The sequence below is a fragment of the Pipistrellus kuhlii genome, unplaced genomic scaffold (assembly GCF_014108245.1).
Source record: "Pipistrellus kuhlii isolate mPipKuh1 unplaced genomic scaffold, mPipKuh1.p scaffold_m20_p_5, whole genome shotgun sequence".
Taxonomy (NCBI): domain Eukaryota; kingdom Metazoa; phylum Chordata; class Mammalia; order Chiroptera; family Vespertilionidae; genus Pipistrellus; species Pipistrellus kuhlii.
The window spans coordinates 3048737-3071282 of record NW_023425551.1 but is presented as its reverse complement, the minus strand read 5'-3'; the positions used below and the strand labels follow the sequence as shown (position 1 = coordinate 3071282).

The 22546-nt window shown below is 48.8% G+C and overlaps 1 protein-coding gene across 6 annotated transcripts in view; it reads right to left on the bottom strand.

Moving 5' to 3' along the window:
* The window catches only part of CNKSR3 (CNKSR family member 3), a 71940-nt gene extending 63574 nt beyond the window's left edge, over positions 1–8366 (bottom strand). For 2 of the 6 annotated variants that reach the window (XM_045573032.1, XM_045573033.1), the window contains exon 1: positions 7986–8356. Coding sequence is in view for 3 of the 6 variants with exons in the window: in XM_036413843.2 (XP_036269736.1) it covers positions 7986–8037 (52 nt within the window). In the remaining 3 variants the exon portion in view is untranslated. Of the gene's footprint in view, positions 1–7985 lie in introns of all 6 variants that reach the window. The other 4 variants (XM_045573034.1, XM_036413843.2, XM_036413841.2 and 1 more) reach the window with 4 other exon arrangements.
* Between the last annotated feature and the right edge of the window lie 14180 nt (positions 8367–22546).

The window sequence follows — 22546 nt, the reverse complement described above, 5'->3', positions numbered from 1 at the left end:
AGCCACATATTTAAAATCAGATCTCTCTACCACTTCCTTTGACTCCAACATTCTTTACGTGTTCCTATAGAAAAAGCCTCCTTATTTTTCCAAGTGACTGATCTGCATTCTAAGGAACAGCTTTGGTCTAATAAGCACAACTGCATTGGCCCTCGTGATCCCCAGGTTAAAAAAACTGTTCCATCAGCCATTTGATGTCAAAGAAAACAAACTAGGCTAAGTCCACTCTCACAAAAACCCCATTCATAGATGAATAAACAGCCTCGGAAACCGTAGCTCCCGGCAAAATGTGCCAGCGAAGAACAGGGACGTGAACAGAGCATGTGAATGCGAAGAGACAGATCTGCTGCTCCCAGTTTCCAACGACCAGAGAGGAACAGGGATGCGGGGAGCACAGGGCGCTCTCGTCACACTGGTGGGGAAAGAAAACATCTATAGAGCGATCGATCACTCCCCGTTTCAAATACCATTTCTAAATCGCCGGCATGGGAAGCTATCAATGAACCAACTGTACCTAAACCTTGGATTCTCAAATGCCGGAGCCACCAGGATACCACCATCTCCAGAATCCCACAGTGCCTCCAGCTCTGGCTCCCGGATTCATGTCTGCCCCCAAGTGCAACTCGGACCAAGTCACGCCCCTGCTTTCCAAAACAACCAGAGCAAAATCACAAAGGCCTGAGCAAGATAAGAGCCTACATGATAAGGCCCTCACCAAGATAAGGCTCTGCAAGACCCTCTGTGCGTCTCCAACCCCACCCCCACCCCACCCACCATCCTCACTCTCCATGACCCCCATCCCCCTTCCTTTCCTCCAACACTCCGAGCTCATTCGCCCCTCTGGGCCTTGGCACTCCCTGCTTTTCTGCCGACAGTGCTTTCCCCGCTAATGTTCCCACGGCCGCCTTGTCATCAGGCCTCCGTGTCACCACCTCAGAGAGGCATCCCTGGGACCTCCCTCATCCCAATCGCTCGCCTTCACGTCTCTGCTCTATGTTGAGTTTGTCAACAGCTGGTATTTTCTTGCTCATCCGTTTTGTTGTTGTTTTGTTGTTGTTGTTTGCCAGCTACCACGTAACAGCAGGGCCAGCTGGACCCCTGCGCCTGGCACAGTGCCTGGGCTCAGTGTGACCTCAGGGATGATCTGAGTTTTACGATACCCTTGTTTCCCTCCAGGGTGGAAGCTGTCCTCAACATTGAGTGTGCCTCGCAAGCCTTTTCCGAGGGAGCCAGCACTAAACCTTCCCGTGGCCCCACCTTCCTCTAAGACAGTGGTCTGCAAACTCCTTAGTCAATAGAGCCACAACAGTACAACGATTGACATTTCTTTTGAGAGCCGAAAACCGACTTCTGCGCATGGGCCACGAAGTTTCAACCGAAAACCGACTTCTGCGCATGGGCCACGAAGTTTCAACCGAAAACCGACTTCTGCGCATGGGCCACGAAGTTTCAATCGCACTGTACGTACGTGCACGCCCGCACGTGGTATTTTGTGGAAGAGCCACACTCAAGGGGCCAAAGAGCAGCAAGTGGCTTGCGAGCCGCGGTTTGCCGACCACAGCTCTAAGACACACAAGGTCCTCAAGGAAAGTATCAACCAAGGGGAAGACCAAAGATGGAGCTGGCCCATACACCGACAGAGGGAGGATGGAACTGTCGCACATTTGAGTAAGCCTGTGAAAGGTAACACTCAGACACAGCAGCCGTTATGTAAAGTGCTGTCCCCATTTTCCCTCTTTTAATGCTAACTAAAGCCCTGTGGGCTGGTTACTATCAGTCCAGTTTTACAGAGGAGGAGCCCCTGAAGGCTTGGAGGAGATAATTTACTCACCTAAGCTTCCAAACCGGTCAGTGCCAGATAGAGAATTCGAATCCAGCTCTATTGTATTTCAAAGCCTATGTTTTGTTCTATGAGTGCCTGACAGTCTCTCTGAAGGCAGTTAAAGTGAAGAAGCTGTGAAGGCTCAAAGGCAGGCGGGAAGTGGGGCCATAAAAGTTGTAGATGTGGCTAAAGGAGGTTAAATGTATTATGTGCGTGCGTGCATGCGTCTGTGTATGGCTCCACCAACTAGAAATGTTCATTGTATCGGACAAAAAAATTGTAATCGAGCACTCAAAATAAAACGAGAATCAAAGGATCCAATTCATTACTGAGTTGCATTCTAGAACACTATAACACAACCAACTCCAATAAAAACAAGAAACTGGCTGGATCACAAATGCAAAACTATCAGACCCAAAATATGCAGAGAATTAAAAAAAAAAAAAAAAAAAAAAAAAAAAAAAAAAAACTCTGCCTATGCTGTGGAATTCTTTTAATAAAAGAATAAATAAAAAAGAGAACTTAAGAAGAAGTATGCGTCCGAGGAGTGTGAATCCTGAAGGGGTCCCCAGGAAACACAAAAACAGGAGCTCTTGGAAGCCGCCCTGCCCCACCCGTGGAGCCTGGAAGAGCTGAGGGCAGCCCCTGGGCCGGAGGAAGTGGCTGGACGGACAGCAGGACCAGCTCCCGGCTTCCCGTCCCAAAGCCTCTGCGGCAGCGATGTGCCTTCGCTGTGCACCCCTTGGGCTTGTGAGAAGCTGAACGGGCACAAATACGGGAAAACGCGGCCAGGGTCATGAAAGTCACACCGGCTTTCTTCCCCAGAGCCTGGACCGGGCTACCCCGTGATGAAAACTCCAGAAACAGAGGAGAGCGGAAAGCAAGCCGAGAGGGAGCATGAATGTCCCGGAGCCAGAAGGGTCCCGAGTGGAGGCAGTGACACGGAAGAGGGGAGCGGGGAAGAGGGACCCCCGGCTGTACACAGTGATGTGAACCCCGAGAGAGGCGTGGGGGGAGCCCGGCACAGAGCTCCGAGGACACAGGACGGGGACACCGGCTCGGGACACCCCAAACGCTCCTGGCTGTTTGTTCCCCAAAGGACATCCAGTGTCATTTCCCATCAACGACCTCTCCCCCGGAATCAGCTACAGAAGACAGAGAGCATGACTGGCCAGCAGAGGATCCTGGAAACAAATTTCAGCCACAGTGTCCACCGGCCACTCCACAACGCCCTTCCTACTGCTTGTCTTAAAAAAAAAATAAAAATAAAATAAAATAAAAAAAATGATGAGAACTCTTCAAATCCCAAGAAACATGCAAGAAGGCTCAGGGGAACCAGCTCACAGAGTCGCTGAGAATCTCCTGAGGCTGTTGGGAGGTGATGCTTATAAAGGTGTGTGTGTGTGTGTGTGTGTGTGTGTGTGTGTGTGGTGTGTGTGGTGTGTGGTGTGTGGTGTGTGTGTGTGTTTCCCTGGTGATCCCTCTCTAACCCGAAAACCGTCTTTTGCTTTCATTAGTGGCCACGTCAAGCACCGCTGGAGAACTTAAATGAGGGAGGCTGAGCCCATGTCAGATCCGACAGAGGACCCACCAATGAAGGCTGAGACGTGTTCGGCCGCGTGTTGAAGCCGAGTGTCCCGAAGTGCAACGAGCTCACGGCTCCGGGACCTGGTGAGCATGCAGTCCCATGGCCTGGCCTGCGATTCTGCGTCTCTGGCAATCCTGCAGGGACGCAGGTGCCCAGCCATGGACCAGGTGCCCCATGTTTCGCTGTCAACAGCGAAAGCCAATCCTAATGCTACGCTCACTGCAAGTCCAGGGACTATAAGGAAAAAAAAGTTGAGCCCTGGCCCATGTGGCTCAGTGGAATGAGCATCGTCCCATTCACCAAGAGGTCGCTGGTTCAATTCCTGGTCAGGGCACATGCCCGGGTTGCAGGCTCCCCAGGAGGGGGCATGCAGGAAGCAGTGAACCCACGTTTCACTCTCATTGATGTTTCTATATCTCCCTTTCCCTTCCTCTCTCTCTTAAAAAATCAGGCTGGCCAGTGTGGCTCAGTGGTTGAGCGTTGACCTATGAACCAGGAGGTCACGGTTCAATTCTTGGTCAGGGCGCATGCCTATGTTTCACCCCCAGTAGGAGGTGTGCAGAAGGCAGCCCATCAGTGATTCTCTCTCATCATTGATATTTCTCTCTCTCTCCCTTCTCTCTGAAATCAATAAAAATATATTTAAAAATAAATAAAGAAAAATAAAAAACAATAAAAACGTATTTAAAAAAAATAATAAAGTTAAGAAAATACACTTTGCGAGTTCATGAGATTGGCGAGAGGCATCGATCACGCAGCTAACCAAGACCCCTCCTGACTGGCACAAGTGCTGGCCTGGGTCCTCTGAGGGGCACTGACTGTGCCCCTGGTGCCAACCTTATGGCAGACCTGGCTACCGGGCAAAGCGGAGAGGGAGCAGTGAGAACAAGGAGTGGTGGTTCATTGAGAGCCCAGTGAGGAGTGGAACTGGGGTAAGAACCCAGTCTCATTCCAGAGTCCACACTCTCACCACCAAACCACTGCCCGGTACAGGCCATGCGATGCCGTGACGAGGGAGGAGGGTATTTCAGAGCCATGGCACTTACTAGTGTAACTATGGGGCCTGAGCAAATTCTCCCCCCCCCCCCCCATCTCTTCGTCTTTAGTGTGGGCACATAACGGTTCGTGCACCTCGCTGGGTTTTCTGAGGATTAAACGAAGTCTAAATAAAGCACTTCACCCACTGTCTGACACATAATAAATGCTCCAGGGAATGTTATCCAATTATTACGATGAAGAGAACTTTACTGAATTATCTGAAAGGCAAGGTGCCATGAACGATGAATTAATTTGATTTACAACTAGTTTTCCTGACATATACAAAATATGTGGAACACACACACACACACACACACACACACACACCGGACAACTCTCCTCCTAACACACAGTATCAGTGCCTCCCATCGTGGGAATCCTGGAGGTCTAGTCATCAGCAGGGGAAGATCCAGAGTCCCCTGGCCAGACCGCCCAGGGTCAAACTCTGCTCTGTCGCTCCCCAGCTACGTGACATCGGCAGAGGGATTTAACCGTTCTGTGCCTCAGTCTCCTCAACTGCAAAATGGAAATCACCGACCTAGCCTGAGTGGTTGTGCACCAGATGAACGAACCCTTACAGTGCTCAGACCTGGGCCTGACACATTCTAATATTTCCTGAGGATACACTGTGATGACAAGTGGGTGCAGTGTGGCTAAGATTACTACAGATAATAACACTACAGATAATAACAAGCACAAAAAAACAGACGCCTTAATTCATTCTGCGACATCAACCTTCTTCCTAACGCACGTACCCGCCTAGCGACCTCCATGTGCGCGCAGGCCGCAGGCTGCGGTGGGGTGTGGGTAGTTTTGAATCCAAAGCCTTCTACGACCTCAGAACGGCCACAGCCACGGGATCCTGCGATACCGGGAGTGGCAAAGTCTACGGGAGGAGCCGCTTATCGGCAGCAGGTATTTATAAAACGGGGGGGTGCGGAGAGAGGTTGGCAAAGACAGCTAAAAATAGTCCCCCACGCAAACGCGTTTTGCAGACATCCATAGTCCATGAGAAAGCCAATACTTCCCATCACCGACAGGGAAATATATTCGAGATGTGTGCCGCGCAACGGGGGAGCAGGCAGCCTCTTGCCATCTGAGAGTCAGCCACATACCTGCTCCTTTTCCCTTCCCTAGAGCCTGTCCCAGAAAGTCTGGAGGTCATTCTGTAAGGCGCTGCTTTCGGGTCCAAAAGGGCACAGGCATTCCATATCGCGCTGCCACGTGCTCACCACAGGTATGTAACCGCATCGGCCCCCAGGGCTCCGGGCACCCACAGTGCTCCCGGACCAGCGGGAAACTTTCCCCGGATGGAAGCGATCCCCACCACGTCCCAACGGCAAGGCAGCCGGACCCCAAGCCCACTGTAACGGGCTATCCCTTCCAGATGCTGAACACACACAACGGGCTGTGGATTCACACTTCTCTCCCAAACCCAAGAGGAACAACAACAACAAGAAGACAAATCTTGAGAGTGTGAAGATCTGACTCTGTAATCTTCCTGTGTGCCTGCGAGCATTTTCCTGGCTGCACATTATCAAGAAGGCTGGCGGATCCGAGAAGCCAGCGTGGTCAGCTGTAACCCTTCCTCCCCCGGGGACCAGTGCCGGGCAGCAGAATGGGAGCCACAAAGGGGAGCCACAAAGGGGAGCCGCCTGGGTACCTGGTTAGACGCCCCATTTCAGAAGGTAAAAATGAGCAGGTGACCTTCCTTTCAGTAATGCATGGCATGGAAGCCAATGTTTCGAAAAGACTGTCCCTTCCACATGTAGTAACTATCCAGAACTGCCAACGGGACAGTCTACATGCCCATGCCATGTGCTCTTTATGATTACAGCATGTCACAGCGCACACCAGCCTTGCGTCAAGGGCTCAACAGCCAGGTGTGGCGACCATATTGGATAGAACAGTTCTCAGACCCAGAGACTGCCGAAGTCGCCAGTTTCCCAGGCTGCCTCCAGGGCAGACTTACAGGTAAAAGAGATAGACCAGCCCTAACCGGTTTGGCTCAGTGGATAGAGCATCGGCCTGTGGACTGTAAGGTCCCAGGTTCGATTCCGGTTAAGGGTATGTTACTTGGTTGCGGGCACATCCCCAGGAGGAGGTGTGCAGGAGGCAGCTGGTCAATGTTTCTCTCTCATGGATGTTTCTCTCTATTCCTCTCCCATCCTCTCTGTAAAAGTGTCAATAAAATATATATATATATATATATATATATATATATATATATATTTTTTTTTTTTTTTTTTTTTTTTTTTTTTTTTTAAAAAATCGGCCAACTCAGTCTGGGCAAGTCGCTGGATGGGTAATAAACCCCAATTCAAAACAGGCTCTGGGTATTTTAAGTGAATGGTTGGTACCCAGCGCGGACAACTGCTATTTACTTTTTACCCAATGCACAAGTATTTGCTGTCTTCATCCCTTTCAGTGAGAGCCCAGGTGCGTTTGGCCGCCGGACAAACCTCTTCTCAGGGGAGAGTATATCCCTCCCCTTTCCCACAGGAGCGCCAACGGGCAGACATCCGCGCGGACACCTCCCATCCACCCCATTCCACGTGGTTTCCATCCCCCCCCCCATACACCACCCCACGTGGTCTCCATGCACCCTCCCCCGGGGGCAGGAGGAACGGGATGCGGACAGGCTGTCCCTCCCGCCCCAGCGTCGGTGGGAAAGAGGACCTCCTCTTACCAGGTTACCACCCCCAGGCTCACTGCCATGCCAGGAGGAAGAGCAGAGAGTCTGCCAGGAGTCGTTAGGAGTAGTTATCAGAGGAGGGCTTTGCAGTTTGCACTTGGTTATTAGCATGGAGAAAGGACAGCCATCACTCCCGGCCGGGAAGAACAGACAGAAGAAAAGGCAGTGGCCTGAAACAGAGATGCTGAGCTGGGGGAGGTGGGAAGGGAGGGGGAAGGGGTAATGGGGACGCAGGAGAGCAGAGCCGAAAGGGACCCATGAAAACACTGGTTGAGCTTGGTTCTCTGGGAAGAGCAGAGGCCTGAGCCACCTCCACCCCCTTTTCCTCGAAACCTTGGGAAAGTCAAAAGTACGCGCGACAAACTCCGAGTGCAGGCGTCTCCCCTGTCCCATCCCCCATCCCACCCAGCACAGCTCAGCCCCATCTCTCCTTCCCGGGTCTCAGTGCGGCCTGAGCGCGCCCGGGGCCAAAGTCACCGGTCCGGGGCGCCCCGGTGTGGCTCCCGCGCCGCCCGGGCTCCTCCGCCACACCGAGCGGAGCGGGGGCCGGGCCGGGGCCGGCGCCGCCACACAAAGGGCCTGTGCCCGCTCCGGGGCCGCGGGCACCGCACCCGGCAGGGCAGCCAGGCGCCCGTGCTCCCCTCCGGGAAAGGCCGCCCCCTCCCGGCGCCAGCGGGGCTCCAGCGGGGCTCCCCCGGCGGCCACGGCCGCAGCCCCCACCCCAGAGCCGGGCGCCGGCCGCTCTGGGGAGAGAAGTTGGCTCGTCCCCGCGCGTCTCGCTGGCAAGACGGGCCGCGCACCCCGTCCCCGCGGCCGAGACCCCGGTGTCCCCCCGAACTCACCTCTCGTCCAGTCCACCACCTGCTTGGGGCTCCACTTGGTCACGGGCTCCATGGCCAGCCGCTCCCCGCGGGGCCGGAGTCGGGGGAAGTGCTGCCGCCGCCCGCGCCCGCGGTCCCGGGAGGCGCCCGCGGAGCCCGCGGTCAGGGCTGCATGGCCGGTCAGCGGTCCATCCCGGCGCCGCCCCGCCGGCCGCGGCCTCCCCGCCCCGGGACCGAGCCCGGCGCTCCCGCTGCCCCGGCCGGACGCCTCCTCCGCCTCCTCCTCCTCCTCCTCCGCGGCCCCGCCGGACAGCCCTCCCGGGCAATCGCCGCTCCTCCTCGGCGCGGGGCCCTCCGGGCCGCGGCCCGCCGCCCCTCCGCGCCCCCGGCCGGCTGGACTCTCCCCGCGGTGCCCGGGCTCCCGCTCCGCTCCGGCTCCTCCTCCTCCGGGCGGCGTGCTCCCCGGTCCCCGGTGTGCTCCCGGGCCCCGGGCCCCGGTGTGCTCCGGGTCCCCGGTCCCCGGTGTGCTCCCGGCCCCCGATGTGCTCCCGGGCCCCGGTGTGCTCCCAGGCCCCCGATGCGCTCCCGGTCCCCGCTGCCCGCCGCGGTCCCACCTCCCGGGCCGGAGCGATGGGAGCGGCGCTCGGGTTACAAAGTTGCAGCTCCGGCCGCGGGCCCGGGAATAAAAGGGGAGGCGGGGCCCGGCCCAGCGAAACTCGGGGGCGGGGAGGGCCCGCCCGAAACGCCGGCTCCGGTTACTTTCCCTCTCCAGCCCGGCGCTCCGGGTCCCGGAACTTTCCTTTCCGGGGGGCGGGGGGCGGGCACCCCGAGAGCGCGGGCTGCAGGGGGGCGCGGTGCGCGGGCAGCTGCGCCATCTGCCTCGGTGGGAGCAACGACACACGCAACACAAACAGAAGCGGGATCCGCACGTCCCGCGCGTTTGGAAAGCTTTGTGTGGCTATTGCTCTGCAAGGAGGCCTCCCTTGTTTTAAATGTCTTACGGTAAAGTTATTTTTTGCTTTATGTTTTGGATAGCAGCGGCCAGTGTCAACTCACTTCCCTTTGAACGCTACTGGTTATAGATTGATTGCTGGATTATAATATTCGTATTTGCAAAGTGAGCTCATGCACTTTTGGATTAGTCACGCATGATGAAGGGACTTTGTCAGCCAATTCCTCCCACCCCTCAAAAAAAAAAAAAAAAAAAGTAGCATGTGCACAGTGTCAGCGACCGACATGAGGAGGGTCCTTCCACATCTGTGAGTCTCAGTCTGGGGCCAGAGCTGCCCTGATCTGAGGGAAAATCCTGAAGTGTCATGTTTACTTTTTCTTCCTTCAATTGCACCCCCACCCCCACCCCCAAATCTCCTCTGCAGCCCCAGTGAGTTCTGCCTCCTGCTTAATGATTCTAACATGCAACTGTGGCTAATCCGTGCACTCCTTACCGGGCCCCTGTTAACCCTTGGAGGGCAGACCTGCCTGATACAGAGCTTCCTCTCCTCCCCCACTCCCACCACCTAGCTGGTAGCACCTAGTACGAACGGAAAGGTGGGGCTGGTTCTTATTCAATAAATACCTGTGAAGGCCTCCTATGTGCCAACCTCTGCTCTCCTTGAATGTGTGTTGAACTAGTGTGATACGCACTGTTTGTACAGGTCTGTGTGGACGCACATGCTGGAAAGCTGGCCAGCAGCAGGCCTCGCAGCCGCTGTATGGTGTGGTGAGATACATTATACAGGAAGAAGAAGCATTTTGAAAAGTAAAATATCAGAAACGTATCTATAGGACTGAGAAACCACAACAACACAGGTATGCAGCTATCGAATACAATGATTTTTATTTTTAACAAGAGTTATTGGCAGACCAAGAAACTTGGCAAAGGTGATGATAGAATTCCTGGTAGAGCAGTTGTCCTTTAAAAAAAAGTGTTGTTGTTTTTAACTTAATAGCATCAGTTGTTAGGTATCTTTATGGCAATAAGTAGGGAGAAGGATCTTGACACTTGTCATTGGATCCCGACGGGGGTGGGGGGGGGTAACGTTTTTAGTTACAGCAGTCACTATGTGTTGTGTCTCAGTGATGAGGATGAGGATTCAAGTAACCACATAATTTATCCAGATCAAGATATTACTGAATATGAAAGGGAAATCTAGCAATACTTACTTTGGGAAAAACACGAATAAATTGGGCCATATGGTCCCTGTGATTACGAAGAGGGGTCAACTGTTAATGACTTTGCCATAGAATTTTACCTGATGTTTTCACAATGTTTCTAAGTGCATTTCCATTAGTCATTCCTGGGGCATTTACAGCTAAAACTCCCGGTAGTCAAGCAAAAGTTCGCTAACTGTCATCCCATTGGGTCAATACACTCTGCCTGCGCTCAGGACACAAACACAGCCTAGCTGAAGAGGGAGGCCATGCTAAGATCTCTCACCGAACACCAATTAACCATCTAAACGAATTAGCGTGCTGTTTACACTTCCAGTCCTAGAGGCTGATGACTATTTAAATGAGGCCTTCTTCCTTAATTACAGCTGTGAGCCTGTGAACGTGGCAGGGAGGCCTGCCTTCTTGGCGGAGAGGCAAACGTGAAGGCGTCCAAAGCCACGGCGGGCGTCAAGGCAGAATCTGAGGACATTCATGTGGACACAGACGATCAGAACCGGGTTGGCAGAGCATCGGTCTGCAGACTCAAAGGTCAGTTCCGGTCAAGGGCGTGTACAGTTGTTGCGGGCACATCCCCAGTGGGGGATGTGCAGGAGGCAGCTGGTCGATGTTTCTCTCTCATCGATGTTTCTGACTTTCTGTCCCTCTCCCTTTCTATCTGTAAAAAATCAATAAAAATATGTTAAAAAAAAAAAAAAAGAAAAAGAAAAAAAAGAACGACCCTTTATAGCTTTGCTGCGTCTTCTCTGCTAGCTAGCTGTCCTCTGCGGCAAGGGGGTTCTATTGTATCTGGGAGCGCGTTCCCAAACCACAGCTGTGCCCTCTTCTTCAGGAGCACACCTCCGTGGCACCGGGGTGTTTACCACGGTTCCTGGCACTTCACCAGGCGCGGCACCAATCCTTTCGTAAGTCAGGCGGGCCTCGCAGAAGAGCTGACACTAAGCCTGGGCCTCCCGGATTTCTCTTGCCAACATCCTGCTTTCTTCTGACATTGTGTCTTCTGATGTGTTCAGATAAGGTGACCAGACGTCCTGCTTTTGGCGGGACAGTCCCAATTTCTAACAATTTGTCCCTCGTCCCGTGGCGTTTTAAAAAAAAAAGTCCCAATTTCTGGAAAGAATCGGGACTGTCCCGCCAAAAGCGGGACGTCTGGTCACCTTAGTTTAGGTCATTTATTCAATCCATGAACGATTTCCTTGTAAGACACTCACCTAGGCCCAATGAGGATTCTGCACACACACACAAGGAGCCCTTAGGAACCAAAAGGCACCCTGTGGTTTTGGAGGGGTGATGGGGTGTTTGCTTTCTGACCTAGACAAGGGGATTTAAGGATGGATGATATTCTCGTCCGAAGCCGGTTCATATGTAATTATTTGTTTATTTGAGAACTAGGGATGGAGCATTTTTTTATTCGTGTTATGATGAATTTGTTTGATAAACATAGGAGCAAACTTTTAAATAAATTTGTCATCTGTAAAGACCCAGTCTCCTTCCCCAGTCAAAACAATGGTTTCCAAAATGAAAGAAAAAAAATGAGCAAGTTAAGCAAGGTGCTCCAAATATCTCACAATCTAAGATTATAATTTTCTTCCCATCACATGGTTGTTGTTTTTTTACCATTTTCAGAACATACAAAGGTATGTAATATTCCCCTCCCATATCATTGCCTCATGCGTGTCTCTTGTGTTATCTTTTATCTTGAGAAATACTCATTCTTATCTATGACATCACCTCACTGCAAAGGCACTGGCTAACTACGTTATCCAGGCTGCTGACGATCCTGTCTTCCACTTAATTCCGTTTGGTCTGAATTCTTCACACCGTGGTAATGTAATTTCCTTCCTAAACGTGCCAGGCTTCCCATCAGATAATTAAGGCAGTAAGTCCTCATTTTTTGTTTGTTTGTTTCCTTAAGTCTCACAGGCGTTGCCCTGCTTATTCGGCTTCTTTTGATCATTCAGTCCCTTTAATGAAGTCATCCTACAGTTGGAAAGCTGATATTTGGCTTTTTTTTTTGTTTTTTATGAACCCTATCAGTAACTCAAGAGTTCAATGTCAAGTGGGTAGTAAACATGCACAAACCTCACCTCTTTTACGTCAGACTTAGAGACGTTGATTAAACTCTTCTCACACGGAAGAGCAACCTTGACACCAGTGAATCCCATTTCCCAGGATGTATCACCGTGTTTTTGGAGAGTCGTCCTACGAGGCAATCTCAAACAAGTGGAGCTCAGGAGACGTTTGTTCCCACTATCACATTGCAGAGGGTCCGAGGAAAACAGCGGGCCATCCCGCTGGTCCTTCTGGCGGCCCCCACCTAACTCTGTGGGACTCAGCTCCCAATAAGCACACGTAATGCCGAGAGCTTCAGACTCCACGACTTTTGTTTCAGACCCAAGTTGCAGGCTGATGATAACAGACAGGGGGGAAAAAAAGGGGAGGATTGATGGAGGTCATCCTACATCTCAACATAAAACCACCATTTCGTTAGCAAAGCACACTTGTAGCAGGAGAAGTAAAAGGCAGATCGCGAACACACCAAGCTCAAATTTTACAGAATTCTCTAAAGCGTTAACAAGAAGAGCATCAAGATCATGTTGTGTTTTTCGAATTTGAGTTTGGCACAACAGAAATATTTTATAATGCCACTTTAAATCAAATCCAATAAAGGCATACAAATGCGCCAAACTATAATTCAGCACCATTAATGAACTTGGGGTTCCATTTAAAGTTTGCTCTTCGTTATTGAGCTGCAATTGCACGCAGAGAAGGAACGTTCTTCTAGTTTTATTCTATCGAGGGTATTTTAATTCTCCAGCCCCTGCTAATCAACACATCCAGATTTTCCACTAAAAGCACATTTATGCCTCCCACTTGGGACCCTTAGACATGTGAGCCTGTAACGGGACCCTATTCCTTCATTTTCCACGACACCCTTGTACTTGGAAATGCTACAATCATCTGGCGTGGGAGGGAAAGGTGGTAAGAAAACGAACATATGAGAAAAGCAGGAAGCGTTTCAGTCCGCGTCAACATCAAAGGGAAGGGACGAAAATTAATACCAATCAGGCTTTTCCTGCAGGCAGTTAGATGATTCCATAGGACTCTAAGAGCACTCCCAGAGGCCTCATGGAACAGGAAAACGCACACTTGTTGCCAAAAAGTCAGCAGAATGGCTGTTGAAACCCACAACCAGCTCACCAATGATGGTCACGGTCATTGTTTTACCGAGTTCATTCCACTCTGGAAAAAACTCCCAGATCCAATCTCGTGTTTCCATTTAGTTCCATATAAGTTTTATTTTTAGTTACAGAGAAAGGGGAAGGGGGGGGGGGGTCTACCCATTCCTTTTTCCTTTTGCACTTTTTTCTCCTCCTGAGCCTCGTCCCAGAGGCGCAGTTGTGGGATGTAGTGAGGAAGGTTCCAGAAGCTGAGGAACCTCCATTTGGAGGCCAACAGAAAGCCCTGCCGTGCTTAAGCTGTGATCCCCGAGTCCCAGGAAATTCCTGCTGCTGGGTATGGTGAAGCCAGAGGGTACCCGCGTAGAGCATTGGGGAGGGGAGCCGGCAGGCCTCAGGCCTGTCCTGCTCCACGTGACATCTCCTGGGGCTGCCACACAGGGACGCCCTGCGGAGCAGGAAACAAGGGGAAATAGACTTGGGGTGCTGGCCTCGCCTGTGAGGACCCAGCCTGAACAGGTGGGCAGCCAGGAATCATCTTCGGTATCGCCCCCTCCCCACGTGTGCCCACGTCTGGTGGCTAGACAACTCCATGTTCACTAGGTCCTTTGCTCAGAGAATTCCTGTTCTCTTGGAGCCCCACTAACTGTACTGTCACAGTCTCTTAGCGAGCCATGTAACCTTGACCAAGTCAGCCTCTGAGGGACTATCTACGCAAAAATCAGGTTCACAGGAACTTTACTAGTCCTTCCAGCTTCACAATTCCCCTTTCTGGTCATGAGACATCGGCTGTTGAGTGCAGAAGAGGGAGGAGGCAGTTTTGCTTGAGGAACGTGAGGGAGTCCTCTCTGTGTCTGCTGAGCCCATGGGGTTCGCCATGGTTGTATAGCCTCACTCGCTGACATTGCATTTGAAAACGGGACATGGGACAGTAATTGGGGAAGAGAAAGAAGAGCCCTAGCTCGTTTGGCTCAGTGGATAGAGCATTGGTCCCAGGTTTGATGTCCGTTGAGGACACATGCCTGAGTTTGTGGGCTTGATCCCCCAGAGGTGGACTTGCAGGAAGAGCTGACCCATGATTCTCTCTCATTATGGATCTTTCTGTCTCTCTCTCTCCCTCTTCCTTCCTCTCTGAAATCAATAAAAATATATTTTAATAAAAGAAAAGAAAAAAGGAGAAGATCCAAGGCTGTGCATTGTTTATAGATTTTAATATAAAATGGCGTTATTCCACTTGTCAGAGGCTATCACTATGCAATGGTCACAAATCAGACTTTGGTTGTCAATCTGAGGGTTTCATGTAGGGCAGTGTTAGCATAAAATAAATAAAAATATCACATGCACAGAGAAGCACTCATTATTATTATTTTTAAAATATATTTTAATTATTTTTATAGAGAGGAAGGGAGAGGGATACAGAGTGAGAAACATCCATGAGAGAGAAACATCCATCAGCTGCCTCTTACACGCCTCCTACTGGGGGTGTGCCCGCAACCAAGGTGCATGCCTTTGACTGGATTTGAACCCGGGACTCTCCAGTCTGCAAGCTGATGCTCTATCCACTGAGCCATACCGGTTAGGGCTACTCATTACTATTACCAGCCATCAGAAGCCAGCTCTGGCTCCTTCTTGAGGGCATGGCTCCCCAGGAAAGAAATGCCACCTGGAGGAAGTAAGGGGCCCCATGATCATTGAATCCAAGCTGCTAGCTCACTTCCAACAACCTTCACCTTGCCTTTCCCCACGGAGAAGATCTCACGGGCAACCATTGTTGGAAAGTTAATTTCACTGGATTGTTTTTACAAGTATATTCTCTTTAGTTCTGTGACTCTTGTTTCTCCTCCCCACCCCATCAAATGAAAACATATCCACAAAATGACCTATAATTAAATGACTATTATACAAAGAGTAAAAATCCAAAATTTGTGGGTTTGTTTTTCCAGAAAGTCTAGTCCTCGTTGTGCCCACATCCCTTCACTAAGCAGTGATTCACGGATTCATTTCATGTCTCTGGGGTCAAAAACAAACAATCTATAAAGTTTCTTCCAACTCTATGTCATTGTCAAGTTAACTATTGCAACGCTGCTTACCGTTGTTTAAAAATCAGCACAGCCCTAGCCGGCTTGGCTGGATGGATAGAGAGTCAGCCTGCGGACTGAAGGGTCCCAGGGTCGATTCTAGCCAAAGGCACATGCCCGGGTTATAGGCTTGATCCCCAGTAGGGGGCAGGTGGGAGGCAGCCAATCAATGATTCTCTCTCATCATTAAAGTTTCTATCTCTCTCTCCTTCTCCCTTACTCTCTGAAAACAATAAAGAAATGTACTTTTAAAAAATCAGCATAAATACATCTGAGGTCTGTCTCCTCCGGCCCAAAATAATTTTCAGATACAAACGGACTCTAATCGGCACTAGTTGCTTTGTTTTCATTTTGCACCCACTGGATAAAATCTGATGTCTTTTTCCACCCCTGCAGTCCACCTCTCCGTGCGAGCCGAAACGTCTCAGGTATTGGGCACTGACCTTCCCACGATGCAATGGGAGAGAAAGCACCTCTCCCAGTCCCCTTTTCCCTTTAACAGCTGGCTCCACCAACGGCTCTTTGTAGGCTCAGCATCCAGGAGTAGAGATGAAGTCTCCACATGACTGACAAGGCCTGAAATTTAAGTGATTATCTTATATACACTGAGTGGCCAGATGATGATGATCTCTGAACACATAATAATCTGGCCACTCGGTGTATATCCTATATAAAAAAAAAAAGACTAATATGCAAATTGTCCCCTCTACCAGGAGTTCGACTAGCAGGCAGGCTGGCCAACCACCCATGTCCCCTCCCCCTGGCCAGGCTGGCTGGACCCCACCCATGCATAAATTCATGCACCAGGCCTCTAACACACACACACACACACACACACACACACACACTGAGTGGCAAATTATGCGTTCAGAAATCATAATAATCTGGCCACTCCATGTATATACCTTTTGCTGATTTCTTCATCTGCTGGCACTTTATTTGCTGTAAAGTGGGAACAGTTCAAAGAATGGTGCCATCTCCAGTTACTAATTAATTTACTAAGAAACTTAAAAGCACTCCCTTCTGGGAAAAGGGGGCCTTGAGAGTTGACAGGAACCATTCATCATCAAGGGTCCAGCGGCTAAATCACTGTCATCTCCAGTCCGGCTGCCATACCTTGAAAGCTCCCTGAAGGCTTCCATGGAAGACTGCCCGGAGGGGAAGTCCAGTCGCGGAGGAAAGCTGAACAGGATGAATTCCACATTTACCGTTTTGGTCACTGAGAGGCAGGCCCTGGAACGCTCATCACACCTAGGCCCCAAAGGGGGAACTTCTCACGTGTTCCAGTCCAGTACACAAATAGGATAGCCAACGAGCCAAAGCATTACTCCTTCACTCACATGTCTGCATGGAATGGATGTCCTCTGAGTAGCCATATGCAATTTCTCACCACGTTTCCCGGCTGACATGTAGCTGACCACGATGTTAACTTTTCATTCCATCACACAGCATTTGTGTACAGAAGCCTACTTCCACAGGAACTATGTTCCTATATAGATTATAGGTGGCCCACCAAAAGGAACTTATTTGAGAAAGGGGGGGGGGGGTGTAATTTCTTTTACTTCTGAGCCATGAGCCATGTAATTCAAGTCTCCCTGTCATTAGACAAATCATGTTCATTGCCAAAGTAAAGTAATAATAAGTGATCTTAAATTCATCAACTAATACCCAAAAAAATGTTTTTAAATATCAAATATTTTCTTGAATGGAACCCTAAACAGTGTTGACAACATAGTAGCATAGAAACCAGAGCAGTAAGAAAAGAGACAAGCTCAAGAAACCTAATATTTAATGATTCTTCGTTCAAAAACAATGCTAATAAACAATAAAAAAGTAGCTGTAAAATAAGGCATTATATATTAACAAACAATATACATAAAACATGGCATAACTGATTTTGAAATATCTTTGAAATGCACCCTTTTATTTGTTCAATATGTTTTTCAATGTATGAGAGTAATAAGAATGGTTTTTCAAAACATCTGCAAATTCTTTGATATCTCCCCTTCAAGAGTAGAGCTTGCAGGCAGAGATTAAGCAAAGAATTTCTATGCAAATATGCATAACCTTTGGACACAGACAATAGACAGGGCGAGGAATGAGGTGGGGTGGGAGCCAGATGGAGGAAGGGCAAAAAGGGGGGGAGGGGGAGATGAGGGATATCTGTAATACTCCCAACAATAATATAATTTTTTGAAAATAAGAGTAGAGCTTAATTTCCCTCCCCTTGAGTGACTTGCTTCTAACAGAATATGGCAGAGGTGGGGATGTGTGACTTTGAGACAATGTTTTAAAGGACATGCAGCTTTTGCCTGTTTCTCTTGGATCACTTCCTGTGGAGGAGACCAGTCACCATGTTGTGAGAACACTCAAGCAGCCCCGCAGAGTCATCCAAGTCTGAGGAATTGAGGCCTCAGCCAAAGACCAGCGCCAATTTGCCAGCCATGGGAGTCAGCCACCTGGGAAGCAATGCTTCGGTCCTGGGGAGTCTTCAGATAACTGCTGCCTTGGCCAGCATCTTAAGTATAATCTCATGAGAGACCCTGAGCCGGACCGTTAGCTAAACTGATCCTGGATCCTGACTTGTGGGAAATGGGTGAGATAATAATCAGCTGTTTTTAGCTACTAAATTGGTTTGCGGGGGGAGGGGGGGGGGAGAGTGGGTAAGTTCTACAGCAATAGATAACTAATATAGGAATTTGAACCATTTCTACATTAAGATTTCGGGGGGGAGGTGGGGTGTAGGGAGCGGTTATAGGGTTAACCCTTGGACTGACCTACTGGCAAAGTTGCAAACAAGCCCCAGCTTGGAGGGCACAGCCCTCTAAGCATAATTAAGCTTGATCTTGTAACTGCTTCCTAGATTTTTTCCTGGGTAGTTAATGGGCTGTGGGAGGTGCAGCAAGTAAAACAAGTGACACTTATAAGAACATTGTAAATTACCTTGTTTACCCCTGACTATAAATAAAGCATCAGCTTTGCAGTCAGGATCTGTTCTGTGGCCTCATCCAAGCATAGAAGATTCACCTAGATCCCGCTTATTCTCTGTCTGTTTTTTCTTCATCCTTCACCGGCTCTCCCTCAGGAACCCTTGGCTGTGCTGGCGCAGCACGGGGGAAATGGACATATATAATACTTTCAACAATAAAGATTTTTAAAAATAAAATAAATAAAAAGGTTTCTATCACCTAAATGTATATGTCACTATTCAAATGTTATTAATTTATCTGTTGACAATCACATCCCATTAGAATGTGTGGACTACAAGAAAAAAATATTTGTGTTTTTGTTGTTTTGCACTTACCATCAAAAACTATGCGTGGCACAGGGTAGGTGCTCAAATAAACATTTTTTGAATGTACAAATCATTTTGTGAATTTATCATAATCTCTATCAGATAAAGAGTGGAGGATAGCCTAGCCAGTTTGGCTCAGTGGATAGTGTCGGCCTGTGGACCAAAGGGTCCTGGGTTTGATTCCAGTCAAGGGCATGTACCTTAGTTGCAGGCTCCTCCCTGGCTCAGGTCCTTGTGTTTCTCTCACACTGATGTTTCTCTCTGTCTTTCCCTCTGTCTTCCACTCTCCCTAAAAACCAATGGGAAAACATTTCTGGCATAGATTAACAAACAAAAGAATGGAGGATAAAAAACTCTTTCAACTATTGTTTCATTAGTAGTAAACTAAATAAACATCATAAAAGGGGCTAAACCTTAATACTGCTTATAGTAATGTTAAAATAATTTTACCATGTAGACCCAGTAGCTGTGAAATCTATTTGTTGGCAAAAGGAAAAGACTCCGCTAAAGATAAAATTTCCAAATCGTGTTAACCAATAAACAAATGAGAAGAGAGAATTCTATGGAAAGTTAAACAAAATTCAAAATAATAACCAAACAACACACACACACACACACACACACACACACCCCAGAATCTGGTGTGGGAGAGTGGACTAAGAGTTCCCACAAGCATGTGACTAACTCGATTGATAACTTGAAAATGTTGAGAGGCTGTAACATGAGTACAATGTGGTAAGTCTTCGGAGAGCCAAAATCAATAGTCCAGTGTTCACTTTCCACACCGCAAGCTGGGCTGTCTGTCCTCCGTGTAACACAGAGAGAGAGATCTGGTCTTCTTTGTTCTGGCAGTTCTCCTGTTTGCATCTAAGGATCCATATAATCAATCTAATTATTTTCCACCCATGTCCAGCTACATCCTTCTCTGCTAAACTGACCCTTTGTCCAAGTGATACAATTCCTCTGTGCTTTTCCATGGCAGTCATTGTGTCCTCGGACTTTCTTTGCACTCCCAGGACTTTAAAGAAATGCTTAGTAAATGACTAGGCTGTGTTTTAACCATCAGGGCCAAGACAGCTTTAAAACGCCTGTGATTATCCATTCGACGAGGAGTTGAGTGTCCACCACAAGCTCCTATTGTTTTAGGTGAGGTGAATGAAGTTCTGTGTTTAAACATTAGATATTTTCTAAAAGAAAATATAACCCACCCCATAAAATGCTACTGTAGCAGAAAAGATCCATCACACTCATCCTTCGTTAGGAGATTGGGGGAATTGTATATTAATTCAGCTTTCAGGCTGAATCGTGTAGAGATGGGAACTCTGGGAGTTCAGTGAAATTGAAAGTAGATAAGCACTTCAGAAGGAGAAAAGTTCTTGTATCATGTGTTTGAGCTAAAACCAGATTGGTTTACGTGTCCTGAAGGAAATAATCCTGGAAAATGAAAAGAGAAAAGGAGAATGAACAGAGAAAAACGATAGCACATAAATAAGTCAGTTACATAAAAAAAGACTGCAGATGGGGATTCCACCTTTAATAGAAAAGTGATGATGGATTCTTTATGAATTATTGGTGCCTGGGGAAAGAATTAGAGTTGTTGGATGAGCTTATGTTTGCTCGTCAGCGGGAGTTTATGTTTGAAAGAGAAGACAGCGGAGAGGAGGTTAAGGTGTGTGTGTGCGGCCAGTGGTAACTATGATGTGGCCTAGGCAGGCACCAACCACATTTCTCCCTTGGAAATTTAAATACCAATAAACATCATGACTCAGGTACAAGCAGCTCTCAAATAATCATAATACTGGGCGGGGGGGGGGGGGGGGGGGCGTGGAGGGGAGAGGGGAAGGAAAATTATGGTAAAGCAAAACAAGATGCTAAAATGCAGCATCATAGGGAATTAGAACTTCTCTTCCTAATACAAATGTGAAGTCATACAATAATAATACAAATGTAAAATGATGGTGATGATGATGACGATTATGATGGTGATGATGATGATGGGGATGATGGTGATGATGATGGTGATGATGATGATGGTGATGATGATGGTGATGATGATAAGCATGCCCCATGAGCACTGCCATTTTCTGCTCTCTCATACTCCACATCCCCACAGCACTGCTCACGTGTGCACACCTGGCCCTGTGTTGACTTGGGCATACAGCAGTCAACCAAAGAGACACGAAGTCTATCTTTTTGGAGCTTGCTTTTTAAGGTGGCGGAGACAGACCATTCATAAAACACATAATGAAAAAAATGCATATGACAATTCAGTGCTAATTTTTTCACATTAAACAGATATCTCTTAAGTGAAATTTAAACATGGAGGGGAAAGTCTTTGATATTGACAAACACATTTACCCTTCCTTCAGGATTATTTCTCACAAGGAGAGAGGGTGGGACCTGAGCCATTTATGTCCCGACAGCCCTCAGGCCTGTGTTGAGAGCTGCTTCCAGGGGTGTGTGAATTCCCTGGCACAGGGCGGGCTGCTAGGGCCAAAGAAAGCCTTTGGGCAGATGGCTGTAGAAGCTGGGCAGTATGTCAGAGCCCAGCTCACTCTGAAGTGCTGAAGGCTGGAGGACAGGGCAGGGCAGAGTTTGTTGCAGTTTCTAATTACATGCGTTCCATTATAGAGTACCATACTGCCAGACTAGGCCCCTGTGGCCCTCCCCTGGGTCTGGCTGTCCCTATGAGAGGAAGGCATTTATGGAGCCAGGAGGACACAACCATCTGGAACCCACATAGCCTCTTGTAGACCATATTCTAAGGAGCTGGGATCCCAGAAGTCCTGCCTGGGAAGGGAGAATTGTGACCCACAACTGAAAACATGCTGGAGTTCTAGCCCCCAGTAACTCAGAAGGTAACCTTATTTGGATGTCAGGGCTTGACATAATCAAGCTTAAATTATGTCATTAGAGTAGGCACTACTCCAATATGGCTGGTGTTCTTATAAAGAGGATACATTTGGACACTGAGGCAGACACACAGGTGGAGGGAAGGTGATGTGAAAAGACTCAAGGAGAAGAAGGACACCCTTTAAGAATGCTGTCTTGACCAGACCCATCTTTGCTAGAGGACAGTGTTTCTCACACGGACCAGAGAGTGATATTTCTATGTTGTCCACTACTCACCAAGCCAAGTGATTTGCTTCTCGTATAAAACCCTACATTATTGCCAAAACCGGTTTGGCTCAGTGAATAGAGTGTCTGCCTGCAGACTGAGAGATCCCGGGTTCTATTCCAGTCAAGGGCATGTACCTTGGTTGTGGGCACATCCCCAGTAGGGGGTGTGCAAGAGGCAGCTGATCGATGTTTCTCTCTCATCGATGTTTCTAACTCTCTATCCCCCTCTCTCTCTTCCTCTCTGTAAAAAAATCAATAAAATCTATTAAAAAAAAAAAAACAAACAAAAAACCCTACATTATTGAGGTTAGGAGTCTTCAGATTTCTTAGGCACCAAGAAGTAGCAGCTGAAGCTCTGACGGACACCTGTGAAGTGGCCATCAAGGACCAAACCCAAATGATGGAATGGAAAGCAGGCAGGAAATAATCATATGCACATTAGGTTAAGCAGGAAGTGTCATGCATTTGGGACTGGAACACACACAGAATCAAAACCAGAGGAGTCGGAACTGACAAATCCATCCTAGCGGAGCTCAATAATCGACAAACAAGAGGTTTACTAAAAATAGATGATTCCAAACCCAATACAGAAACAACAAGGCCTAATGAAGCCCATTCAAGCATAGAAGGGCAAAAGGTCAATCAGACCAGCTGGCCTCAAGCTGGGGACTCTGCCGGAGGCTGCAGGAACAATGGACCTCTGAGCCGGGTGCAGGGGGGAGCGGCCGAGGACAGGTGTGT